The sequence below is a fragment of the Oncorhynchus clarkii genome, chromosome 12, assembly GCF_045791955.1.
Source record: "Oncorhynchus clarkii lewisi isolate Uvic-CL-2024 chromosome 12, UVic_Ocla_1.0, whole genome shotgun sequence".
NCBI classification, from domain to species: Eukaryota; Metazoa; Chordata; class Actinopteri; order Salmoniformes; family Salmonidae; genus Oncorhynchus; species Oncorhynchus clarkii.
In genome coordinates, this window is record NC_092158.1 from 102,865,627 (window position 1) to 102,885,861 (window position 20,235).

Here is a 20,235-nt window from a genome sequence, read left to right on the forward strand (position 1 = left end):
CTCCTCCCCTACGTCCGTCCCTTCCTTTCTCCTCTCTCTCCTCCCATCTCCCTCTCCTCTCTCTCCTCCCATCTCCCTCTCCTTTCTCCTCTCTCTCCTCCCATCTCCCTCTCCTTTCTCCTCTCTCTCCTCCCATCTCCCTCTCCTTTCTCCTCTCTCTCCTCCCATCTCCCTCTCCTTTCACCTCTCCTCCCCTACGTCCGTCCCTTCCTTTCTCCTCTCTCTCCCATCTCCCTCTCCTCTCTCTCCTCCCATCTCCCTCTCCTTTCTCCTCTCTCTCCTCCCATCTCCCTCTCCTTTCACCTCTCCTCCCCTACGTCCGTCCCTTCCTTTCTCCTCTCTCTCCTCCCATCTCCCTCTCCTCTCTCTCCTCCCATCTCCCTCTCCTTTCACCTCTCCTCCCATCTCCCTCTCCTTTCACCTCTCCTCCCCTACGTCCGTCCGTTCCTTACTCCTCCCATCTCTCTCTCATCTCCTCCCTCCATCCCTCCAGTCAAGGTGAAGGTGTGCCCCTGCTCCCGGGAGAGAAGAAGGAGATCGAGGAGCTTCTCCCAGAATGCACCAGCGAGGAGGACAAGGAGAACATCTTCAGCATCCTGGGTCAGGCCATGTGTCGACCTGCTGGAATACAGGTGTGTGTGTGTGTGTGTGTGTGTGCTCATGAGGAATGAATTAGTAACTATTGTTTTAGTATGTACACATCTCGTACTTTCTCCCAGTGTCCTGAACGGATGGAAGTTTAGAACTGAGCCTACATGGAACTGAATAACTCAGTGGCTTGGTATCTGTCTGTCTTTTTCCATGTATCTCTCTACCTCTTAGTCTCTCTAGTCTTGATTCCTGACTGTCTCTACCTCTTTTAGACTCTATAGTCTTGATTCCTGACTGTCTCTACCTCTTTTAGACTCTATAGTCTTGATTCCTGACTGTCTCTACCTCTTTTAGTCTCTCTAGTCTTGATTCCTGACTGTCTCTACCTTCTTTTAGTCTCTATAGTCTTGATTCCTGACTGTCTCTACCTCTTTTAGTCTCTCTAGTCTTGATTCCTGACTGTCTCTACCTCTTTTAGTCTCTCTAGTCTTGATTCCTGACTGTCTCTACCTCCTTTTAGTCTCTCTAGTCTTGATTCCTGACTGTCTCTACCTCTTTTAGTCTCTCTAGTCTTGATTCCTGACTGTCTCTACCTCTTTTAGACTCTATAGTCTTGATTCCTGACTGTCTCTACCTCTTTTAGACTCTATAGTCTTGATTCCGGACTCTATAGTCTTTCCTTGATTCCTGACTGTCTCTACCTCCTTTTAGTCTCTCTAGTCTTGATTCCTGACAGTCTCTCTACCTCTTTTATACTCGAGGATCACCCAACCCGATAGACTGTAACTGTAATTATGATCCTCGTCACAAAAAGTATAATGAAAAATAAATATAACCATCTTGGCGTTAACTGGAGCGGGGAGTTTAGAAGACTGAGCGATGAAGAATGAATGAGTGTCAGGTATTGGCTATGGAGGCAATGCTTCTAAAATGCCTCGATTTTTAGATTTTTATCAGTTTTGAAAATCTGAAATGATGTATTTGCTGTAAAGAAATCCAATCAGCACCTTTACAAAGGCTGAACCAGCGAATTGGGGAGAGAACCAGCGAACAGCGTTCAGACAAACCCCTCCAAGAATAAAGGCTGTTGGTGTTCCTTCTGTTTACATGTTAGTGACGTTTACCAGGTCGAATGGAATGTTGTCAGGAAAGTATTCCAACCCTGTATAGACTTGGTACAATTCTACAATTACGATCAGACTCACAAACAGCGCGTGTACGAATATGCAGGGGGGGGGAAGAACCCCAATTCGGCGCGCGCTACATCTCTCCAATTTGCCGCGCGGCTCTTGGCAGGTCTGGGTTTGGGATTCACCATCTGCCCATCTGCTCATAACTCTCTCTCTCTCTCTCCCCCACCCCCCTTCTCTCTCTCCCCCACCCCCCTTCTCTCTCTCTCCCCCACCACCTCTCTCTCCCCCCCTTCTCTCTCTCTCAACCACCACCTCTCTCTCCCCCCCTTCTCTCTCTCCCCCACCCTTCTCTCTCTCCCCCACCCCCACGCCCCCCTCTCTCCCTCCAGGATGAGGACATGGCCCTGCAGCAGGAGGATGAGGAGGAGGATGACATGGTGGATGTGATCTGGAGACAGCTGCTGTCTGCCTGTCCCTGGCTGGAGGAGCAGGGGGAGGTGGAGGGGGTCCAGGGTGGGGGTAGTGGGGTGATGGAGGGTCTGATCCGGGTCTGGAGGAGGGTGGTGGACAGGATCTTCAGTCTCTACAGGGTCTCCTGCGGTGCCTACTTCACCTTCCTTAAACTCAACACTGGACAGGTGGGTGGAACTCACTCTCTCTCCAGGGGGGACTGGGACTGGCAGGGGGGGGACTGGGACTGGCAGGGGGGACTGGGACTGGCAGGGGGGACTGGGACTGGCAGGGGGGACTGGGACTGGCAGGGGGGACTGGGACTGGCAGGGGGGACTGGGACTGGCAGGGGGTACTGGCAGGGGGGACTGGGACTGGCAGGGGGACTGGGACTGGGGGGGGGACTGGGACTGGCAGGGGGGACTGGGACTGGCAGGGGGGACTGGGACTGGCAGGGGGGACTGGGACTGGCAGGGGGGACTGGCAGGGGGGACTGGGACTGGGGGGGGGGACTGGGACTGGCAGGGGGGACTGGCAGGGGGTACTGGCAGGGGGTACTGGGACTGGCAGGGGGGACTGGGACTGGCAGGGGGGTACTGGGACTGGCAGGGGGGTACTGGGACTGGCAGGGGGTACTGGGACTGGCAGGGGGGTACTGGGACTGGCAGGGGGTACTGGGACTGGCAGGGGGGTACTGGGACTGGCAGGGGGTACTGGGACTGGCAGGGGGGTACTGGGACTGGCAGGGGAGACTGGGACTGGCAGGGGGGTACTGGGACTGGCACGGGGGACTGGCAGGGGGTACTGGGACTGGCAGGGGGGGTACTGGGACTGGCAGGGGGGTACTGGGACTGGCAGGGGGGTACTGGGACTGGCAGGGGGGGACTGGGACTGGCAGGGGGGGACTGGGACTGACAGGGGGGGGACTGGGACTGGCACGGGGGGACTGGCACGGGGGTACTGGGACTGGCAGGGGGGGGACTGGGACTGGCAGGGGGGGGGACTGAGACTGGCAGGGGGGGGGACTGGGACTGGCAGGGGGGGGGCTGGGACTGGTTAGTCAGGGACTATTTCCATGGGAATTTTCCTTTGGATGTTCTTTTTAGTCCAGGATGAAGTTTAATCTGTCTGGGAGCCCTACGAGTTCTGTCTACAAGATGAATGTTAAAGTAGAATTGATGTTTTTCTTCCCGGTATTGCTATTCACTTGACTGTTTCTATTCATCTAGAACTTGTGGACGTTTGGGATGTTGTAGGAAGATGCCTTCTCTTATAGCCTTATAGCCCTTTCCCTGCATCCCTCCCATCCACCCATCTCTTCCTCCATCCCTCCCTCCCATCCACCCTTCTCTTCCTCCATCCCTCCCTCCCATCCACCCTTCTCTTCCTCCATCCCTCCCTCCCATCCACCCTTCTCTTCCTCCATCCCTCCCTCCCTCCCATCCACCCTTCTCTTCCTCCATCCCTCCCTCCCTCCCATCCACCCTTCTCTTCCTCCCTCCCTCCCTCCCATCCACCCTTCTCTTCCTCCATCCCTCCCTCCCATCCACCCTTCTCTTCCTCCATCCCTCCCTCGCATCCACCCTTCTCTTCCTCCATCCCTCCCTCGCATCCACCCTTCTCTTCCTCCATCCCTCCCTCCCATCCACCCTTCTCTTCCTCCATCCCTCCCTCGCATCCACCCTTCTCTTCCTCCATCCCTCCCTCCCATCCACCCTTCTCTTCCTCCATCCCTCCCTCCCATCCACCCTTCTCTTCCTCCATCCCTCCCTCCCATCCACCCTTCTCTTCCTCCATCCCTCCCTCCCATCCACCATCTCTTCCTCCATCCCTCCATGTCTCTCTTCTTCCTCCGTCAGGTTCCCATCGATGAGGATGACCCCAAGCTGCTGCTGACCAATCAGAACAGCAAGCAGAGTAACGACGATATCATCGTCATGGCGACGCTGCGGTTGCTACGGCTGCTGGTGAAGCACGCCGGGGAGCTGAGGGAGGGGCTTGAGCTTGGGCTCGCCTCAACCCCCACCGCCCCCTGGAGAGGTAACACACACAGACCCCCACTGGCCCCTGGAGAGGTAACACACACAGACCCCCACTGGCCCCTGGAGAGGTAACACACACAGACCCCCACTGGCCCCTGGAGAGGTAACACACACAGACCCCCACTGGCCCCTGGAGAGGTAACACACACAGACCCCCACTGGCCCCTGGAGAGGTAACACACACAGACACCCACTGGCCCCTGGAGAGGTAACACACTGACCCCTACTGGCCCCTAGAGAGGTAACACACTGACCCCTACTGGCCCCTAGAGAGGTAACACACTGACCCCTACTGGCCCCTAGAGAGGTAACACACTGACCCCTACTGGCCTCTAGAGAGGTAACACACTGGCCCCCAGAGAGGTAACACACACAGACACCCACTGGCCCCTGGAGGGGTAACACACTGACCCCCACTGGCCCCTGGAGGGGTAACACACTGACCCCCACTGGCCCCTGGAGGGGTAACACACTGACCCCCACTGGCCCCTAGAGGGGTAACACACACAGACCCCCACTGGCCCCTAGAGGGGTAACACACACAGACCCCCACTGGCCCCTAGAGTGGTAACACACACTGACCCCCACTGGCCCCTGGAGGGGTAACACACTGACCCCCACTGGCCCCTGGAGGGGTAACACACTGACCCCTGGAGGGGTAACACACTGACCCCTGGAGGGGTAACACACTGACCCCTGGAGGGGTAACACACTGACCCCCACTGGCCCCTGGAGGGGTAACACACTGACCCCCACTGGCCCCTGGAGGGGTAACACACACAGACCCCCACTGGCCCCTAGAGGGGTAACACACACAGACCCCCACTGGCCCCTAGAGGGGTAACGCACACAGACCCCCACTGGCCCCTAGAGGGGTAACGCACACAGACCCCCACTGGCCCCTAGAGGTAACACACTGACCCCCACTGGCCCCTAGAGGTAACACACACTGACCCCCACTGGCCTCTGGAGAGAACACACACAGGCCCCCACTGGCCCCTAGAGAGGTAACACACTGGCCCCCAGAGAGGTAACACACACAGACACCCACTGGCCCCTGGAGGGGTAACACACTGACACCCACTGGCCCCTGGAGGGGTAACACACTGACCCCCACTGGCCCCTGGAGGGGTAACACACTGACCCCCACTGGCCCCTGGAGGGGTAACACACTGACCCCCACTGGCCCCTGGAGGGGTAACACACTGACCCCCACTGGCCCCTGGAGGGGTAACACACTGACCCCCACTGGCCCCTGGAGGGGTAACACACTGACCCCCACTGGCCCCTGGAGGGGTAACACACTGACCCCCACTGGCCCCTAGAGGGGTAACACACACAGACCCCCACTGGCCCCTAGAGGGGTAACACACACAGACCCCCACTGGCCCCTAGAGTGGTAACACACACTGACCCCCACTGGCCCCTGGAGGGGTAACACACTGACCCCCACTGGCCCCTGGAGGGGTAACACACTGACCCCTGGAGGGGTAACACACTGACCCCTGGAGGGGTAACACACTGACCCCCACTGGCCCCTGGAGGGGTAACACACTGACCCCCACTGGCCCCTGGAGGGGTAACACACTGACCCCCACTGGCCCCTGGAGGGGTAACACACTGACCCCTGGAGGGGTAACACACTGACCCCCACTGGCCCCTGGAGGGGTAACACACTGACCCCCACTGGCCCCTGGAGGGGTAACACACTGACCCCCACTGGCCCCTGGAGGGTTAACACACTGACCCCCACTGGCCCCTGGAGGGGTAACACACTGACCCCCACTGGCCCCTAGAGGGGTAACACACACAGACCCCCACTGGCCCCTAGAGGGGTAACACACACTGACCCCCACTGGCCCCTGGAGGGGTAACACACTGACCCCCACTGGCCCCTGGAGGGGTAACACACTGACCCCTGGAGGGGTAACACACTGACCCCTGGAGGGGTAACACACTGACCCCTGGAGGGGTAACACACTGACCCCTGGAGGGGTAACACACTGACCCCTGGAGGGGTAACACACTGGCCCCTGGAGGGGTAACACACTGACCCCCACTGGCCCCTGGAGGGGTAACACACACAGACCCCCACTGGCCCCTAGAGGGGTAACACACACAGACCCCCACTGGCCCCTAGAGGGGTAACACACACAGACCCCCACTGGCCCCTAGAGGGGTAACGCACACAGACCCCCACTGGCCCCTAGAGGTAACACACTGACCCCCACTGGCCCCTAGAGGTAACACACACTGACCCCCACTGGCCTCTGGAGAGAACACACACAGACCCCCACTGGCCCCTAGAGAGGTAACACACTGGCCCCCAGAGAGGTAACACACACAGACACCCACTGGCCCCTGGAGGGGTAACACACTGACACCCACTGGCCCCTGGAGGGGTAACACACTGACCCCCACTGGCCCCTGGAGGGGTAACACACTGACCCCCACTGGCCCCTGGAGGGGTAACACACTGACCCCCACTGGCCCCTGGAGGGGTAACACACTGACCCCCACTGGCCCCTGGAGGGGTAACACACTGACCCCCACTGGCCCCTGGAGGGGTAACACACTGACCCCCACTGGCCCCTGGAGGGGTAACACACTGACCCCCACTGGCCCCTGGAGGGGTAACACACACTGACCCCCACTGGCCCCTAGAGGGGTAACACACACAGACCCCCACTGGCCCCTAGAGGGGTAACACACACAGACCCCCACTGGCCCCTAGAGGGGTAACGCACACAGACCCCCACTGGCCCCGAGGGGTAACACACTGACCCCCACTGGCCCCTAGAGGTAACACACACTGACCCCCACTGGCCTCTGGAGAGAACACACACAGACCCCCACTGGCCCCTAGAGAGGTAACACACTGGCCCCCAGAGAGGTAACACACACAGACACCCACTGGCCCCTGGAGGGGTAACACACTGACACCCACTGGCCCCTGGAGGGGTAACACACTGACCCCCACTGGCCCCTGGAGGGGTAACACACTGACCCCCACTGGCCCCTGGAGGGGTAACACACTGACCCCCACTGGCCCCTGGAGGGGTAACACACTGACCCCCACTGGCCCCTGGAGGGGTAACACACTGACCCCCACTGGCCCCTGGAGGGGTAACACACTGACCCCCACTGGCCCCTGGAGGGGTAACACACTGACCCCCACTGGCCCCTGGAGGGGTAACACACACAGACCCCCACTGGCCCCTAGAGGGGTAACACACACAGACCCCCACTGGCCCCTAGAGTGGTCACACACACTGACCCCCACTGGCCCCTGGAGGGGTAACACACTGACCCCCACTGGCCCCTGGAGGGGTAACACACTGACCCCTGGAGGGGTAACACACTGACCCCTGGAGGGGTAACACACTGACCCCCACTGGCCCCTGGAGGGGTAACACACACAGACCCCCACTGGCCCCTAGAGGGGTAACACACACAGACCCCCACTGGCCCCTAGAGGGGTAACACACACAGACCCCCACTGGCCCCTAGAGGGGTAACGCACACAGACCCCCACTGGCCCCTAGAGGTAACACACTGACCCCCACTGGCCCCTAGAGGTAACACACACTGACCCCCACTGGCCTCTGGAGAGAACACACACAGACCCCCACTGGCCCCTAGAGAGGTAACACACACAGACCCCCACTGGCCCCTAGAGAGGTAGCACACACAGACCCCCACTGGCCCCTAGAGAGGTAACACACACAGACCCCCACTGGCCCCTAGAGAGGTAACTGTCTCCTGTTAATTCAACCGCTCTCCCCCTCCAGCTGTTCTGTCTCCCGCTAATTCAACCCCTTCTACCCTCCAGGCATCATCCCCCAGCTGTTCTCTCGTCTGAACCATCCAGAGGCTTACATCAGACAGAGTATCTGTAGTCTGCTGTGTCGCGTTGCCCAGGACTCACCACACCTCATCCTGTACCCTGCTATAGTCGGATCACTGTCTCTGGGAGGAGAGGCCCAGCACGCAGGTATACACACACACACACACACACACACACACACACACACACTAGAGGTCGACCGATTGATTAGGGCCGATTTCAAGTTTTCATAACAATTGGTAATCTGCATTTTTGGACACCTATTCTGGCCGATTACATTGCTCTCCACGAGGAGACTGAGTGGCAGGCTGACTACCTGTTACACGAGTGCAGCAAGGAGCCGAGGTGCTAGCTAGCATTAAACTTATCTTATAAAAAACAATCAATCTTCACATAATCACTAGTTAACTACACGTGGTTGATGATATACTAGTGTAACTAGCTTGTCCTGCGTTGCATATAATCAATGCGGTGCCTGTTAATTTATCATCGAATCACAGCCTACTTCGCCAAACGGGCGATGATTTAACAAAAGAGCATTTGTGAATAAAAGCACAATCGTTGCACAAATGTCCCTAACGATAAACATCAATGTCCCTAACGATAAACCTCAATGTCCCTAACGATAAACATCAATGTCCCTAACGATAAACATCAATGTCCCTAACGATAAACATCAATGTCCCTAACGATAAACATCAATGTCCCTAACGATAAACATCAATGTCCCTAACGATAAACATCAATGTGCCTAACGATAAACATCAATGTCCCTAACGATAAACATCAATGTCCCCAACGATAAACATCAATGTCCCTAACGATAAACATCAATGTCCCTAACGATAAACATCAATGTGCCTAACGATAAACACCAATGTACCTAACGATAAACATCAATGTGCCTAACGATAAACATCAATGTCCCTAACGATAAACATCAATGTCCCTAACGATAAACATCAATGTCCCTAACGATAAACATCAATGTCCCTAACGATAAACATCAATGTCCCTAACGATAAACATCAATGTCCCTAACGATAAACATCAATGTCCCTAACGATAAACATCAATGTCCCTAACGATAAACATCAATGTCCCTAACGATAAACATCAATTTCCCTAACGATAAACATCAATGTCCCTAACGATAAACATCAATGTCCCTAACGATAAACATCAATGTCCCTAACGATGAACACCAATGTCCCTAACGATAAACACCAATGTCCCTAACGATAAACACCAATGTCCCTAACGATAAACATCAATGTCCCTAACGATAAACATCAATGTCCCTAACGATAAACATCAATTTCCCTAACGATAAACATCAATGTCCGTAACGATAAACATCAATGTCCCTAACGATAAACATCAATGTCCCTAACGATGAACACCAATGTCCCTAACGATAAACATCAATGTGCCTAACGATAAACCTCAATGTGCCTAACAATAAACCTCAATGTCCCTAACGATAAACATCAATGTCCCTAACGATAAACACCAATGTCCCTAACGATAAACACCAATGTACCTAACGATAAACATCAATGTCCCTAACGATAAACATCAATGTCCCTAACGATAAACATCAATGTACCAATGTCCCTAACGATAAACATCAATGTCCCTAACGATAAACATCAATGTCCCTAACGATAAACATCAATGTCCCTAACGATAAACATCAATGTCCCTAACGATAAACATCAATGTCCCTAACGATAAACACCAATGTCCCTAACGATAAACACCAATGTCCCTAACGATAAACATCAATGTACCTAACGATAAACATCAATGTCCCTAACGATAAACATCAATGTCCCTAACGATAAACACCAATGTCCCTAACGATAAACATCAATGTACCTAACGATAAACATCAATGTGCCTAACGATAAACACCAATGTCCCTAACGATAAACCTCAATGTCCCTAACGATAAACATCAATGTCCCTAATGATAAACATCAACGTCCCTAACGATAAACACCAACGTCCCTAACGATAAACATCAATGTCCCTAACGATAAACATCAATGTCCCTAACGATAAACATCAATGTGCCTAACGATAAACATCAATTTCCCTAACGATAAACATCAATGTCCCTAACGATAAACATCAATGTCCCTAACGATAAACATCAATGTACCTAACGATAAACATCAATGTACCTAACGATAAACATCAATGTCCCTAACGATAAACATCAATGTCCCTAACGATAAACACCAATGTCCCTAACGATAAACATCAATGTACCTAACGATAAACATCAATGTGCCTAACGATAAACACCAATGTCCCTAACGATAAACCTCAATGTGCCTAACGATAAACCTCAATGTCCCTAACGATAAACATCAATGTCCCTAACGATAAACATCAACGTCCCTAACGATAAACACCAATGTCCCTAACGATAAACATCAATGTCCCTAACGATAAACATCAATGTCCCTAACGATAAACATCAATGTCCCTAACGATATACACCAATGTGCCTAACGATAAACACCAATGTCCCTAACGATAAACATCAATGTCCCTAACGATATACACCAATGTGCCTAACGATAAACATCAATGTCCCTAACGATAAACATCAATGTCCCTAACGATATACACCAATGTGCCTAACGATAAACATCAATGTACCTAACCATAAACATTAATGTACCTAACCATAAACATTAATGTACCTAACCATAAACACCAATGTCTTTCTTAAAATCAATACACACAAGTATATATTTTTTAAACCTGCATTTTTAGTTAAAATAAATTAACGTTAGCATTAACTTAGTTATTAACTAGATAAATTGTCACTTCTCTTGCGTTCTGTGCATCAGAGTCAGGGTATATGCAGCAGTTTGGGCCGTCTGGCTCGTTGCGAACTGTGCGAAGACCATTTCATCCTAACAAAGACTAATTAATTTGCCAGAATTTTACATAATTATGACATAACATTGAAGGTTGTGCAATGTAACAGCAATATTTAGACTGATGGATGCCACCCGTTAGATAAAATAAGGAATGGTTCCGTATTTCACTGAAATAATAAACGTTTTGTTTTCAAAATGATAGTTTCCTGATTTGACCATTTTAATGACCAAGGCTCATATTTCTGTGTGTTTATTATGTTATAATTAAGTCTATGATTTGATAGAGCAGTCTGACTGAGCGGTGGTAGGCAGCAGCAGGCTCCTAAGCATTCATTCAAACTTTACTGCGTTTGCCAGCAGCTCTTCGCTGTGCTTCAAGCATTGCGCTGTTTATGACTTCAAGCCTATCAGAAGACTCATGTTAAAAGGAACCACCAGCTTTCATATGTTCTCATGTTCTGAGCAAGGAACTTAAACGTTAGCTTTTTTACATGGCACATATTGCACTTTTACTTTCTTCTCCAACACTGTGTTTTTGCATTATTTAAACCAAATTGAATGTTTATTTATTTGAGACTATATTGATTTTATTTATGTATTATATTAAGTTAAAATAAGTGTTAATTTAGTATTTTTGTAATTGTCATTTTTACAAATATGTATAAAAATCGTCCGATTTAATTGGTATCGGATTTTTCTGGTCCTCCAATAATCGGTATTGGCGTTGAAAAATCATAATCGATCGACCTCTAAAACACACACACACACTCAACTCGCCATAACATCTTTGTCTCCCAGGAAACAAGCTCCCGTCGGCCCTGCCCACTTTCCTGGGCAGCATGCAGGGGGAGGGGCTGTGTGAGGAAGGGGAGGTGACACTGGGCAGTAACCCCGCCTCCCAGGAGGAAGATGGGCGGGGTGAGGAGTTTCCTGCACTGTGTTCCAGCCAGGACCAGGCCATGATGCATGACTGCTACAGCAAGATAGTGGACAAGCTGTCTGCAGCCAACCCCACTATGGTGTTACAGGTAAACACTTCCCCCCCCCCTACTGCAGCCAACCCCACTATGGTGTTACAGGTAAACACCCCCCCCCTACTGCAGCCAACCCCACTATGGTGTTACAGGTAAACACTTCCCCCCCCCCCTACTGCAGCCAACCCCACTATGGTGTTACAGGTAAACACCACTATGGTGTTACAGGTAAACACTTCCCCCCTACTGAAGCCAACCCCACTATGGTGTTACAGGTAAACACTTCCCCCCTACTGCAGCCAACTCCACTATGGTGTTACAGGTAAACTCTTCCCCCCTACTGCAGCCAACTCCACCATGGTGTTACAGGTAAACACTTCCCCCCTACTGCAGCCAACTCCACTATGGTGTTACAGGTAAACACTTCCCCCCTACTGAAGCCAACTCCACTATGGTGTTACAGGTAAACACTTCCCCCTACTGCAGCCAACCCCCCTATGGTGTTACAGGTAAACACTTCCCCCTACTGCAGCCAAACACATTATGGTGTTACAGGTAAATACTTCCCCCTACCACAACCCCACTATGGTGTTATAGGTAATTACCTCCTCCTACTATTGGTGTTACAGCTAAATGCTTCCCCTCATTACTGGTGTTACAGTTAATTATGTCCCCCTAGTCCTAGCTAGCTGTTGTGGGATGAGATGTGTCTGGTGGCGTCCTGTGCTAACCACGTGTGACTCTGTGTGTCTGTCCGTGGGTCTCCAGGTGCAGATGCTAGTGGGAGAGCTTCCTGTGCTAACCACGTGTGACTGTGTGTCTGTCCGTGGGTCCCCAGGTCCAGATGCTTGTGGGAGAGCTTCCTGTGCTAACCACGTGTGACTCTGTGTGTCTGTCTGTGGGTCCCCAGGTCCAGATGCTAGTGGGAGAGCTTCCTGTGCTAACCACGTGTGACTGTGTGTCTGTCCAAGGGTCCCCAGGTGCAGATGCTAGTGGGAGAGCTTCCTGTGCTAACCACGTGTGACTCTGTGTGTCTGTCCGTGGGTCCCCAGGTCCAGATGCTAGTGGGAGAGCTGCGGCGCGTGACTCTGCTGTGGGATGAGTTGTGGCTGGGCGTCCTGCAGCAGCAACACATGCACGTCCTGCGCAGGATTCAGCAGCTGGAGGACGAGGTCAAGAGAGTGCAGAACAACAACACACTACGCAAGTGAGTCACACACTGCTAGGGTACACGCTACTAGGGTACACACTACTAGGGTACACGCTACTAGGGTACAGCGGGTACACGCTACTAGGGTACAGCGGGTACACACTACTAGGGTACAGCGGGTACACGCTACTAGGGTACACGCTGCTAGGGTACAGCGGGTACACGCTACTAGGGTACAGCGGGTACACGCTACTAGGGTACACGCTACTAGGGCACACGCTACAAGGGCACACGCTACAAGGGCACACGCTACAAGGGCACACGCTACAAGGGCACACGCTACAAGGGCACTCGCTACAAGGGCACACGCTACAAGGGCACACGCTACAAGGGCACTCGCTACAAGGGCACTCGCTACAAGGGCACACGCTACAAGGGCACACGCTACAAGGGTACACGTTACTAGTCCCTGTCTCGGGTACTGGGTAGCCTAGGCTACCAGAGGTTAGTCCCTGTCTCGGGTACTGGGTAGCCTAGGCTACCAGAGGTTAGTCCCTGTCTCGGGTACTGGGTAGCCTAGGCTACCAGAGGTTAGTCCCTGTCTCGGGTACTGGGTAGCCTAGGCTACCAGAGGTTAGTCCCTGTCTCGGGTACTGGGTAGCCTCGGCCCTGTCTTGGGTACTGGGTAGCCTCGGGACTGTCTCGGGTACTGGGTAGCCTAGGCTACCAGAGGTTAGTCCCTGTCTCGGGTACTGGGTAGCCTAGGCTACCAGAGGTTAGTCCCTGTCTCGGGTACTGGGTAGCCTAGGCTACCAGAGGTTAGTCCCTGTCTCGGGTACTGGGTAGCCTCGGCCCTGTCTCGGGTACTGGGTAGCCTAGGCTACCAGAGGTTAGTCCCTGTCTCGGGTACTGGGTAGCCTAGGCTACCAAAGGTTAGTCCCTGTCTCGGGTACTGGGTAGCCTAGGCTACCAGAGGTTAGTCCCTGTCTCGGGTACTGGGTAGCCTCGGCCCTGTCTTGGGTACTGGGTAGCCTTGGCCCTGTCTCGGGTACTGGGTAGCCTCGGCCCTGTCTCGGGTACTGGGTAGCCTCGGCCCTGTCTCGGGTACTGGGTAGCCTCGGCCCTGTCTCGGGTACTGGGTAGCCTCGGCCCTGTCTCGGGTACTGGGTAGCCTCGGCCCTGTCTCGGGTACTGGGTAGCCTCGGCCCTGTCTCGGGTACTGGGTAGCCTCGGCCCTGTCTCGGGTACTGGGTAGCCTCGGCCCTGTCTCGGGTACTGGGTAGCCTCGGCCCTGTCTCGGGTACTGGGTAGCCTCGGCCCTGTCTCAGGGTTTCATTCTGACCCTCTGCACTTCTCACTCGCTAACTATACAACACTGTCCTGTCTCAACCTGTATGTTTTAACCTCAGTTAAAGGAACATAGATGAACCGTGTCTCCCCTCTGTCAGGGAGGAGAAGGTGGCCATCATGTGTGAGAAGCACTCCGCTCTGATGCGTCCCGTGGTGTTCGCTCTGGACCACGTGAGGAGCATCACCACGACGCCCGCCGAGACCCCCCACGAGACCTGGTTCCAGCAGACCTACGGGGACGCCGTCACCTCGGCCCTGGAGAGACTGAAGAGCCCTCACAACCCGGCCAACCCGGCCAGCAGCTGGGTCCCGTTCAAACAGGTACGACCAGGACCGTGGGGGGGGGGGGGGGGGTGTGTTCCCGTTCCCTGAGGGGGTAGGGTGTTCCCGTTCCCTGAGGGGGTAGGGTGTTCCCGTTCCCTGAGGGGGTAGGGTGTTCCCGTTCCCTGAGGGGGTAGGGTGTTCACGTTCCCTGAGGGGGTAGGGTGACGTTGCCACTATAAGCTGATCTTGGATCAGCTTCCCATTGTCCTCCACTAATGGTTAAAGGTAGACTCGGGGAGATGACGTTAAAATGAACAGCACCACAGATATTGAGATTTGTAGCTAATGACAAATGGTCTTCAAATTGGTAACTGTACAAAATAAGATGCTCATATTGACAAGGAGAATATTAGCATCATGAAGACGAGAGAGAGAAACCCAGCTGGCTAGCGTGTCTGGTTTTGGCTGACTGTCTACTCAGCTTGTTATCAAAACCAAAGTTCATTTCGCCCTCATCTTATCCATCAGAATAAATACTTTTAAGATGTAAATATTATAATTACCAACGTAAAAACATTGTGTACAGTTTCTTACCCTAATGTTACTGTCCTGATCTCAATGACAGAGCTGTCAACTTGGGAGAAACCTTTTCAGGTCCAGTGGGGACCAGGTGCCACTGTCAGTCCCCGTGCCTAAACTCTGTTTGCTCAAACCTGCCAATGATGCATTGGGAAAGGGGCGTCAGTTGTTACTATGGCATTTCCAGATGGCGCTACCCATATTGTTAGGGTCTTACTATGGCATTTCCAGATGGTGCCTCCCATACTGTTAGGGTCTCACTATGGCATTTCCAGATGGTGCTACCCATATTGTTAGGGTCTTACTATGGCATTTCCAGATGGTGCTACCCATATTGTTAGGGTCCCCTCCCCTCCCAGCAGTGTCTGTATAGGATAGGACTATAATCAGATGGTCTTCAGGGTGGGCCCCTGTGGCCCCCCTCCCCTCCCAGCAGTGTCTGTATGGGATAGGACTATAATCAGATGGCCTTCAGGGTGGGCCCCTGTGGCCCCCCTCCCAGCAGTGTGTCCAATGTATCTGAAACCTTTTTAAAATGTTTACTGTACTTTTTCTGTTGAAGTGGATTTAAATGAAAGTGTTAAATGTCTCCTAGATCATGCTGAGTCTCCAGCAGAGGGCTCAGAAGAGGACCAGCTATCTGCTGCGTCTGGACCACATCAGCCCCCGCCTGGCTGCCATGGCGACCACTGAGATGGCGTTGCCGGGCGAGGTGTCGGCAACGGACGCGTTGACCATCCAAAGTGTTGGCAACACCATCACCATCCTGCCGACCAAGACCAAGCCCAAGAAACTACACTTCCTGGGCTCCGACGGACACAACTACCCTTACCTCTTCAAAGGTAGAGACCACACACACACACACACACACACACACACGATTAACGCAACTACCCTTACCTCTTCAAAGGTAGCGACCACACACACACACACACACACACGATGAACGCAACTAGCCTTACCTCTTCCAGACAGAACAACCTCCAGGCAGACGACCAGCCGGAATAGAAGTCTGAACCTAATTCTCCTTTCTCCTCCTTACTTTATCTCCTTCCTCCTCTCTCTCCCTCTCTCTGATTTGACCCTCATCTATTCCTCCCTCTCCTTCCTCCTCCCTCTCCTTCCTCCTCCCTCTCCTTCCTCCTCTCTCTCCTTCCTCCTCTCTCTCCTTCCTCCTCCCTCTCCTTCCTTCTTCCTCCCTCTCCTTCCTTCTTCCTCCCTCTCCTTCCTCCTCTCTCTCTCCTTCCTCCTCTCTCGCCTTCCTCCTCTCTCGCCTTCCTCCTCTCTCGCCTTCCTCCTCTCTCGCCTTCCTCCTCTCTCGCCTTCCTCCTCTCTCGCCTTCCTCCTCCCTCTCCTTCGTCCTCCCTCTCCTTCGTCCTCCCTCTCCTTCGTCCTTCCTCCTCTCTCTCCTTCCTCCTCTCTCTCCTTCCTCCTCTCCTTTCAGGTCTGGAGGACCTCCACCTAGATGAGCGAATCATGCAGTTCCTTTCCATAGTCAACACCATGTTCACCAAGGTACGTTCTGTAGTCAACACCATGTTCTGTAGTCAACACCATGTTCACCAAGGTACGTTCTGTAGTCAGTACCATGTTCACCAAGGTACGTTCTGTAGTCAACACCATGTTCTGTAGTCAACACCATGTTCACCAAGGTACGTTCTGTAGTCAACACCATGTTCACCAAGGTACGTCCTGTAGTCAACACCATGTTCACCAAGGTACGTCCTGTAGTCAACACCATGTTCACCAAGGTACGTCCTGTAGTCAACACCATTTTCACCAAGGTACGTTCTGTAGTCAACACCATGTTCACCAAGGTACGTCCTGTAGTCAACACCATGTCCTGTAGTCAACACCATGTTCACCAAGGTACGTCCTGTAGTCAACACCATTTTCACCAAGGTACGTTCTGTAGTCAACACCATGTTCACCAAGGTACGTTCTGTAGTCAACACCATGTTCACCAAGGTACGTGCTGTAGTCAACACCATGTTCACCAAGGTACGTTCTGTAGTCAACACCATGTTCACCAAGGTACGTCCTGTAGTCAACACCATGTTCACCAAGGTACGTTCTGTAGTCAACACCATGTTCACCAAGGTACGTCCTGTAGTCAACACCATGTTCACCAAGGTACGTTCTGTAGTCAACACCATGTTCACCAAGGTACGTTCTGTAGTCAACACCATGTTCACCAAGGTACGTTCTGTAGTCAACACCATGTTCACCAAGGTACGTTCTGTAGTCAACACCATGTTCACCAAGGTACGTCCTGTAGTCAACACCATGTTCACCAAGGTACGTTCTGTAGTCAACACCATGTTCACCAAGGTACGTTCTGTAGTCAACACCATGTTCACCAAGGTACGTTCTGTAGTCAACACCATGTTCACCAAGGTACGTTCTGTAGTCAACACCATGTTCACCAAGGTACGTTCTGTAGTCAACACCATGTTCACCAAGGTAACATCATTGATTGATTGATCAATCATTTAAAAGACAAGGCTGATCCAGCCAGAGACAACACCAGAGTACAGGGTGTGGGGGCCTGTGTAGTTCAACTGTGAAAAAATACACCAAACATTAAAAAATATATATTTTAAAAAGATTTAACAAATAATAGAAGTAGTATAATAGGTGATTTAAACCTGAAGGCCTGTTCCAGTAATATTAACTGCTACTGGGAAAGACGGGCTGTTTCACGTGGTCGTACGACTGCTGCTGTTGTCTGCAGAGCATAACTCTGTTCTTCTCTAGGTGAACCAGCAGGAGCGCCCCCACTTCCACGCCCGTCACTACTCAGTCACCCCGCTGGGGACACGCTCAGGACTCATCCAATGGGTGGACGGCGCCACGCCGCTCTTCGGCCTCTACAAGCGATGGCAGCAGAGAGAGGCCGTGCTGCAGGCTCAGAAGGTAATGGTTGTGAGGGTGGTGGTGGTGTGTGTGTGATCTTTTGTAGGAACTTGCTCTGTGAATGTGTAGAGCTCAATACATTCAACATTGAAACTATGGCAATGCCAAGCACTTTGTTGGATCTTGAGCTCTGTCTCTACTCATCTCTCATCACTTTCTGTCTCTCGCTCCTCCCCCAGGCCCAGGATTCGTTCCAGCAGCAGCCCCAGCCCCTCCCTCTGGTTCCACGGCCCAGTGAGCTCTACTACAGCAAGATAGGCCCCGCCCTGAAGGGGGTGGGGCTCAGCCTGGATGTTTCGCGGCGCGATTGGCCGCTCAGCGTGATGAGGGATGTGCTTAAGGAGCTGATGGCGTCCACGCCCCCTAACCTGCTGGCCAAAGAGCTGTGGTGCTCCTGTACCACGTCTAGCGAGTGGTGGAGGGTCACACAGGTGAGCTGGGGTCAAAGGTCAAACAGGGTTTACTGTCAGTCAGTCAAGGGTTCGAGGTCACACAGGTTGTGTGGCTGCTTCTTCCTCGTATCCTTTCCTTCCTCTGCACTGATGTGAAAATAACTGATCTGAAAACATGGCGTAACTAAGACTGGATGTAGGATCCACTCATAGAGTTGGATAGAGGACTCATCTTTGTGGATCTGTTAATTTCCATACTAAAAGGTCCCTCTATCTTACTCTATGGATCCACCTGTATCGGGCCTCCCGGGTGGCGCAGTGGTCTACGGCACTTCATCGCAGCGCTAGCTGTGCCACCAGAGACTCTGGTTTCGCACCCAGGCTCTCTCGACAGATGGCCGCGACCGGGAAATCCATGGGGCGACGCACAATTGGCCCAGCGTCGTCCGGGTTAGGGAGGGTTTGGCCGGTAGGGGTGTCCTTGTCTCATCGCGCACCAGCGACTCCTGTGGCGGGCCGGGCACGCTAACCAAGGTCGCCAGGTGCACGGTGTTTCCTCTGACACATTGGTGCGGCTAGCTTCCGGGTTGGATGGCGCTGTGTTAAGAAGCAGTGCGGCTTGGTTGGGTTGTGTATCGGAGGACCCATGGCTTTCAACCTTCGTCTCTCGAGTTGTAGCGATGAGACAAGATAGTAATTACTAACAACAATTGGATACCACGAAGTTGGGGAGAAAAAGGAGGGTAACATTTTTAAATAAAAGGTCCTCTATCTTCCTCTATGGATCCACCTGGCTAGGGCTCTCTGACTAGTGCAGATGAAGGAAAGGAAGCTATGTTGCACTAATGCTTGGGAAGGGGAGACGTCAATAAATGTCAAATTAAACCTTACTGGGGGCTAATTAATGGTAAATGAACGCTCCTCCTCTTCTTCCTCCTGCCACAGTCCTACGCCAGGTCCACTGCTGTGATGTCTATGGTGGGCTACATCATTGGCCTCGGCGACCGTCACCTTGACAACGTGCTGATTGACATGACGACGGGAGAGGTGGTGCACATCGACTACAACGTCTGCTTCGAGAAAGGTAATTAAATAGTTCTATTTTGAGGTTTGAACAAGCAGCGACCCTCCTGGTTAATACAGGTTGCTTTGTGGATTTCACTGCTGTTTGTCCTGATGTGTGATGATTCTCTGTGTGTGTGTGTGTGATGATTCTCTGTCTGTGTGTGTGTGATGATTCTCTGTGTGTGTGTGTGATTCTCTGTATGATGATTCTCTCTGTGTGTGTGTGTGTGTGATGATTCTCTCTCTGTGTGTGGTCTCCAGGGAAGAGCCTGCGTGTGCCAGAGAAAGTGCCGTTCCGTATGACCCACAACATCGAGACGGCCCTGGGAGTCACTGGGGTGGAGGGCATCTTCAGACTGTCCTGTGAACAGGTACTAGCTAGTGGAACATTTAGGAGACTGTCCTGTGAACAGGTACTAGCTAGTGGAACACTCTCCTGTGAACAGGTACTAGCTAGTGGAACAGTCTTCAGACTGTCCTGTGAACAGGTACTAGCTAGTGGAACAGTCTTCAGACTGTCCTGTGAACAGGTACTAGCTAGTGGAACAGTCTTCAGACTGTCCTGTGAACAGGTACTAGCTA

At 52.7% G+C, this 20,235-nt stretch overlaps 1 protein-coding gene across 2 annotated transcripts in view; it reads left to right on the forward strand.

Annotated features, from left to right (window-relative positions):
• The window catches only part of LOC139421773 (serine/threonine-protein kinase SMG1-like), a 140,959-nt gene that overhangs the window by 95,217 nt on the left and 25,507 nt on the right, over positions 1 to 20,235 (forward strand). For both annotated transcript variants that reach the window (XM_071172893.1, XM_071172894.1), the window contains 13 exons: positions 494 to 632; positions 2,114 to 2,362; positions 4,034 to 4,214; positions 8,049 to 8,210; positions 11,762 to 11,991; positions 12,990 to 13,144; positions 14,536 to 14,758; positions 15,876 to 16,122; positions 16,725 to 16,795; positions 18,038 to 18,196; positions 18,376 to 18,627; positions 19,534 to 19,672; positions 19,915 to 20,024. In XM_071172893.1, coding sequence (XP_071028994.1) covers positions 494 to 632; positions 2,114 to 2,362; positions 4,034 to 4,214; positions 8,049 to 8,210; positions 11,762 to 11,991; positions 12,990 to 13,144; positions 14,536 to 14,758; positions 15,876 to 16,122; positions 16,725 to 16,795; positions 18,038 to 18,196; positions 18,376 to 18,627; positions 19,534 to 19,672; positions 19,915 to 20,024 — 2,317 coding nt within the window. The remainder of the gene's footprint in view (positions 1 to 493; positions 633 to 2,113; positions 2,363 to 4,033; positions 4,215 to 8,048; positions 8,211 to 11,761; positions 11,992 to 12,989; positions 13,145 to 14,535; positions 14,759 to 15,875; positions 16,123 to 16,724; positions 16,796 to 18,037; positions 18,197 to 18,375; positions 18,628 to 19,533; positions 19,673 to 19,914; positions 20,025 to 20,235) is intronic.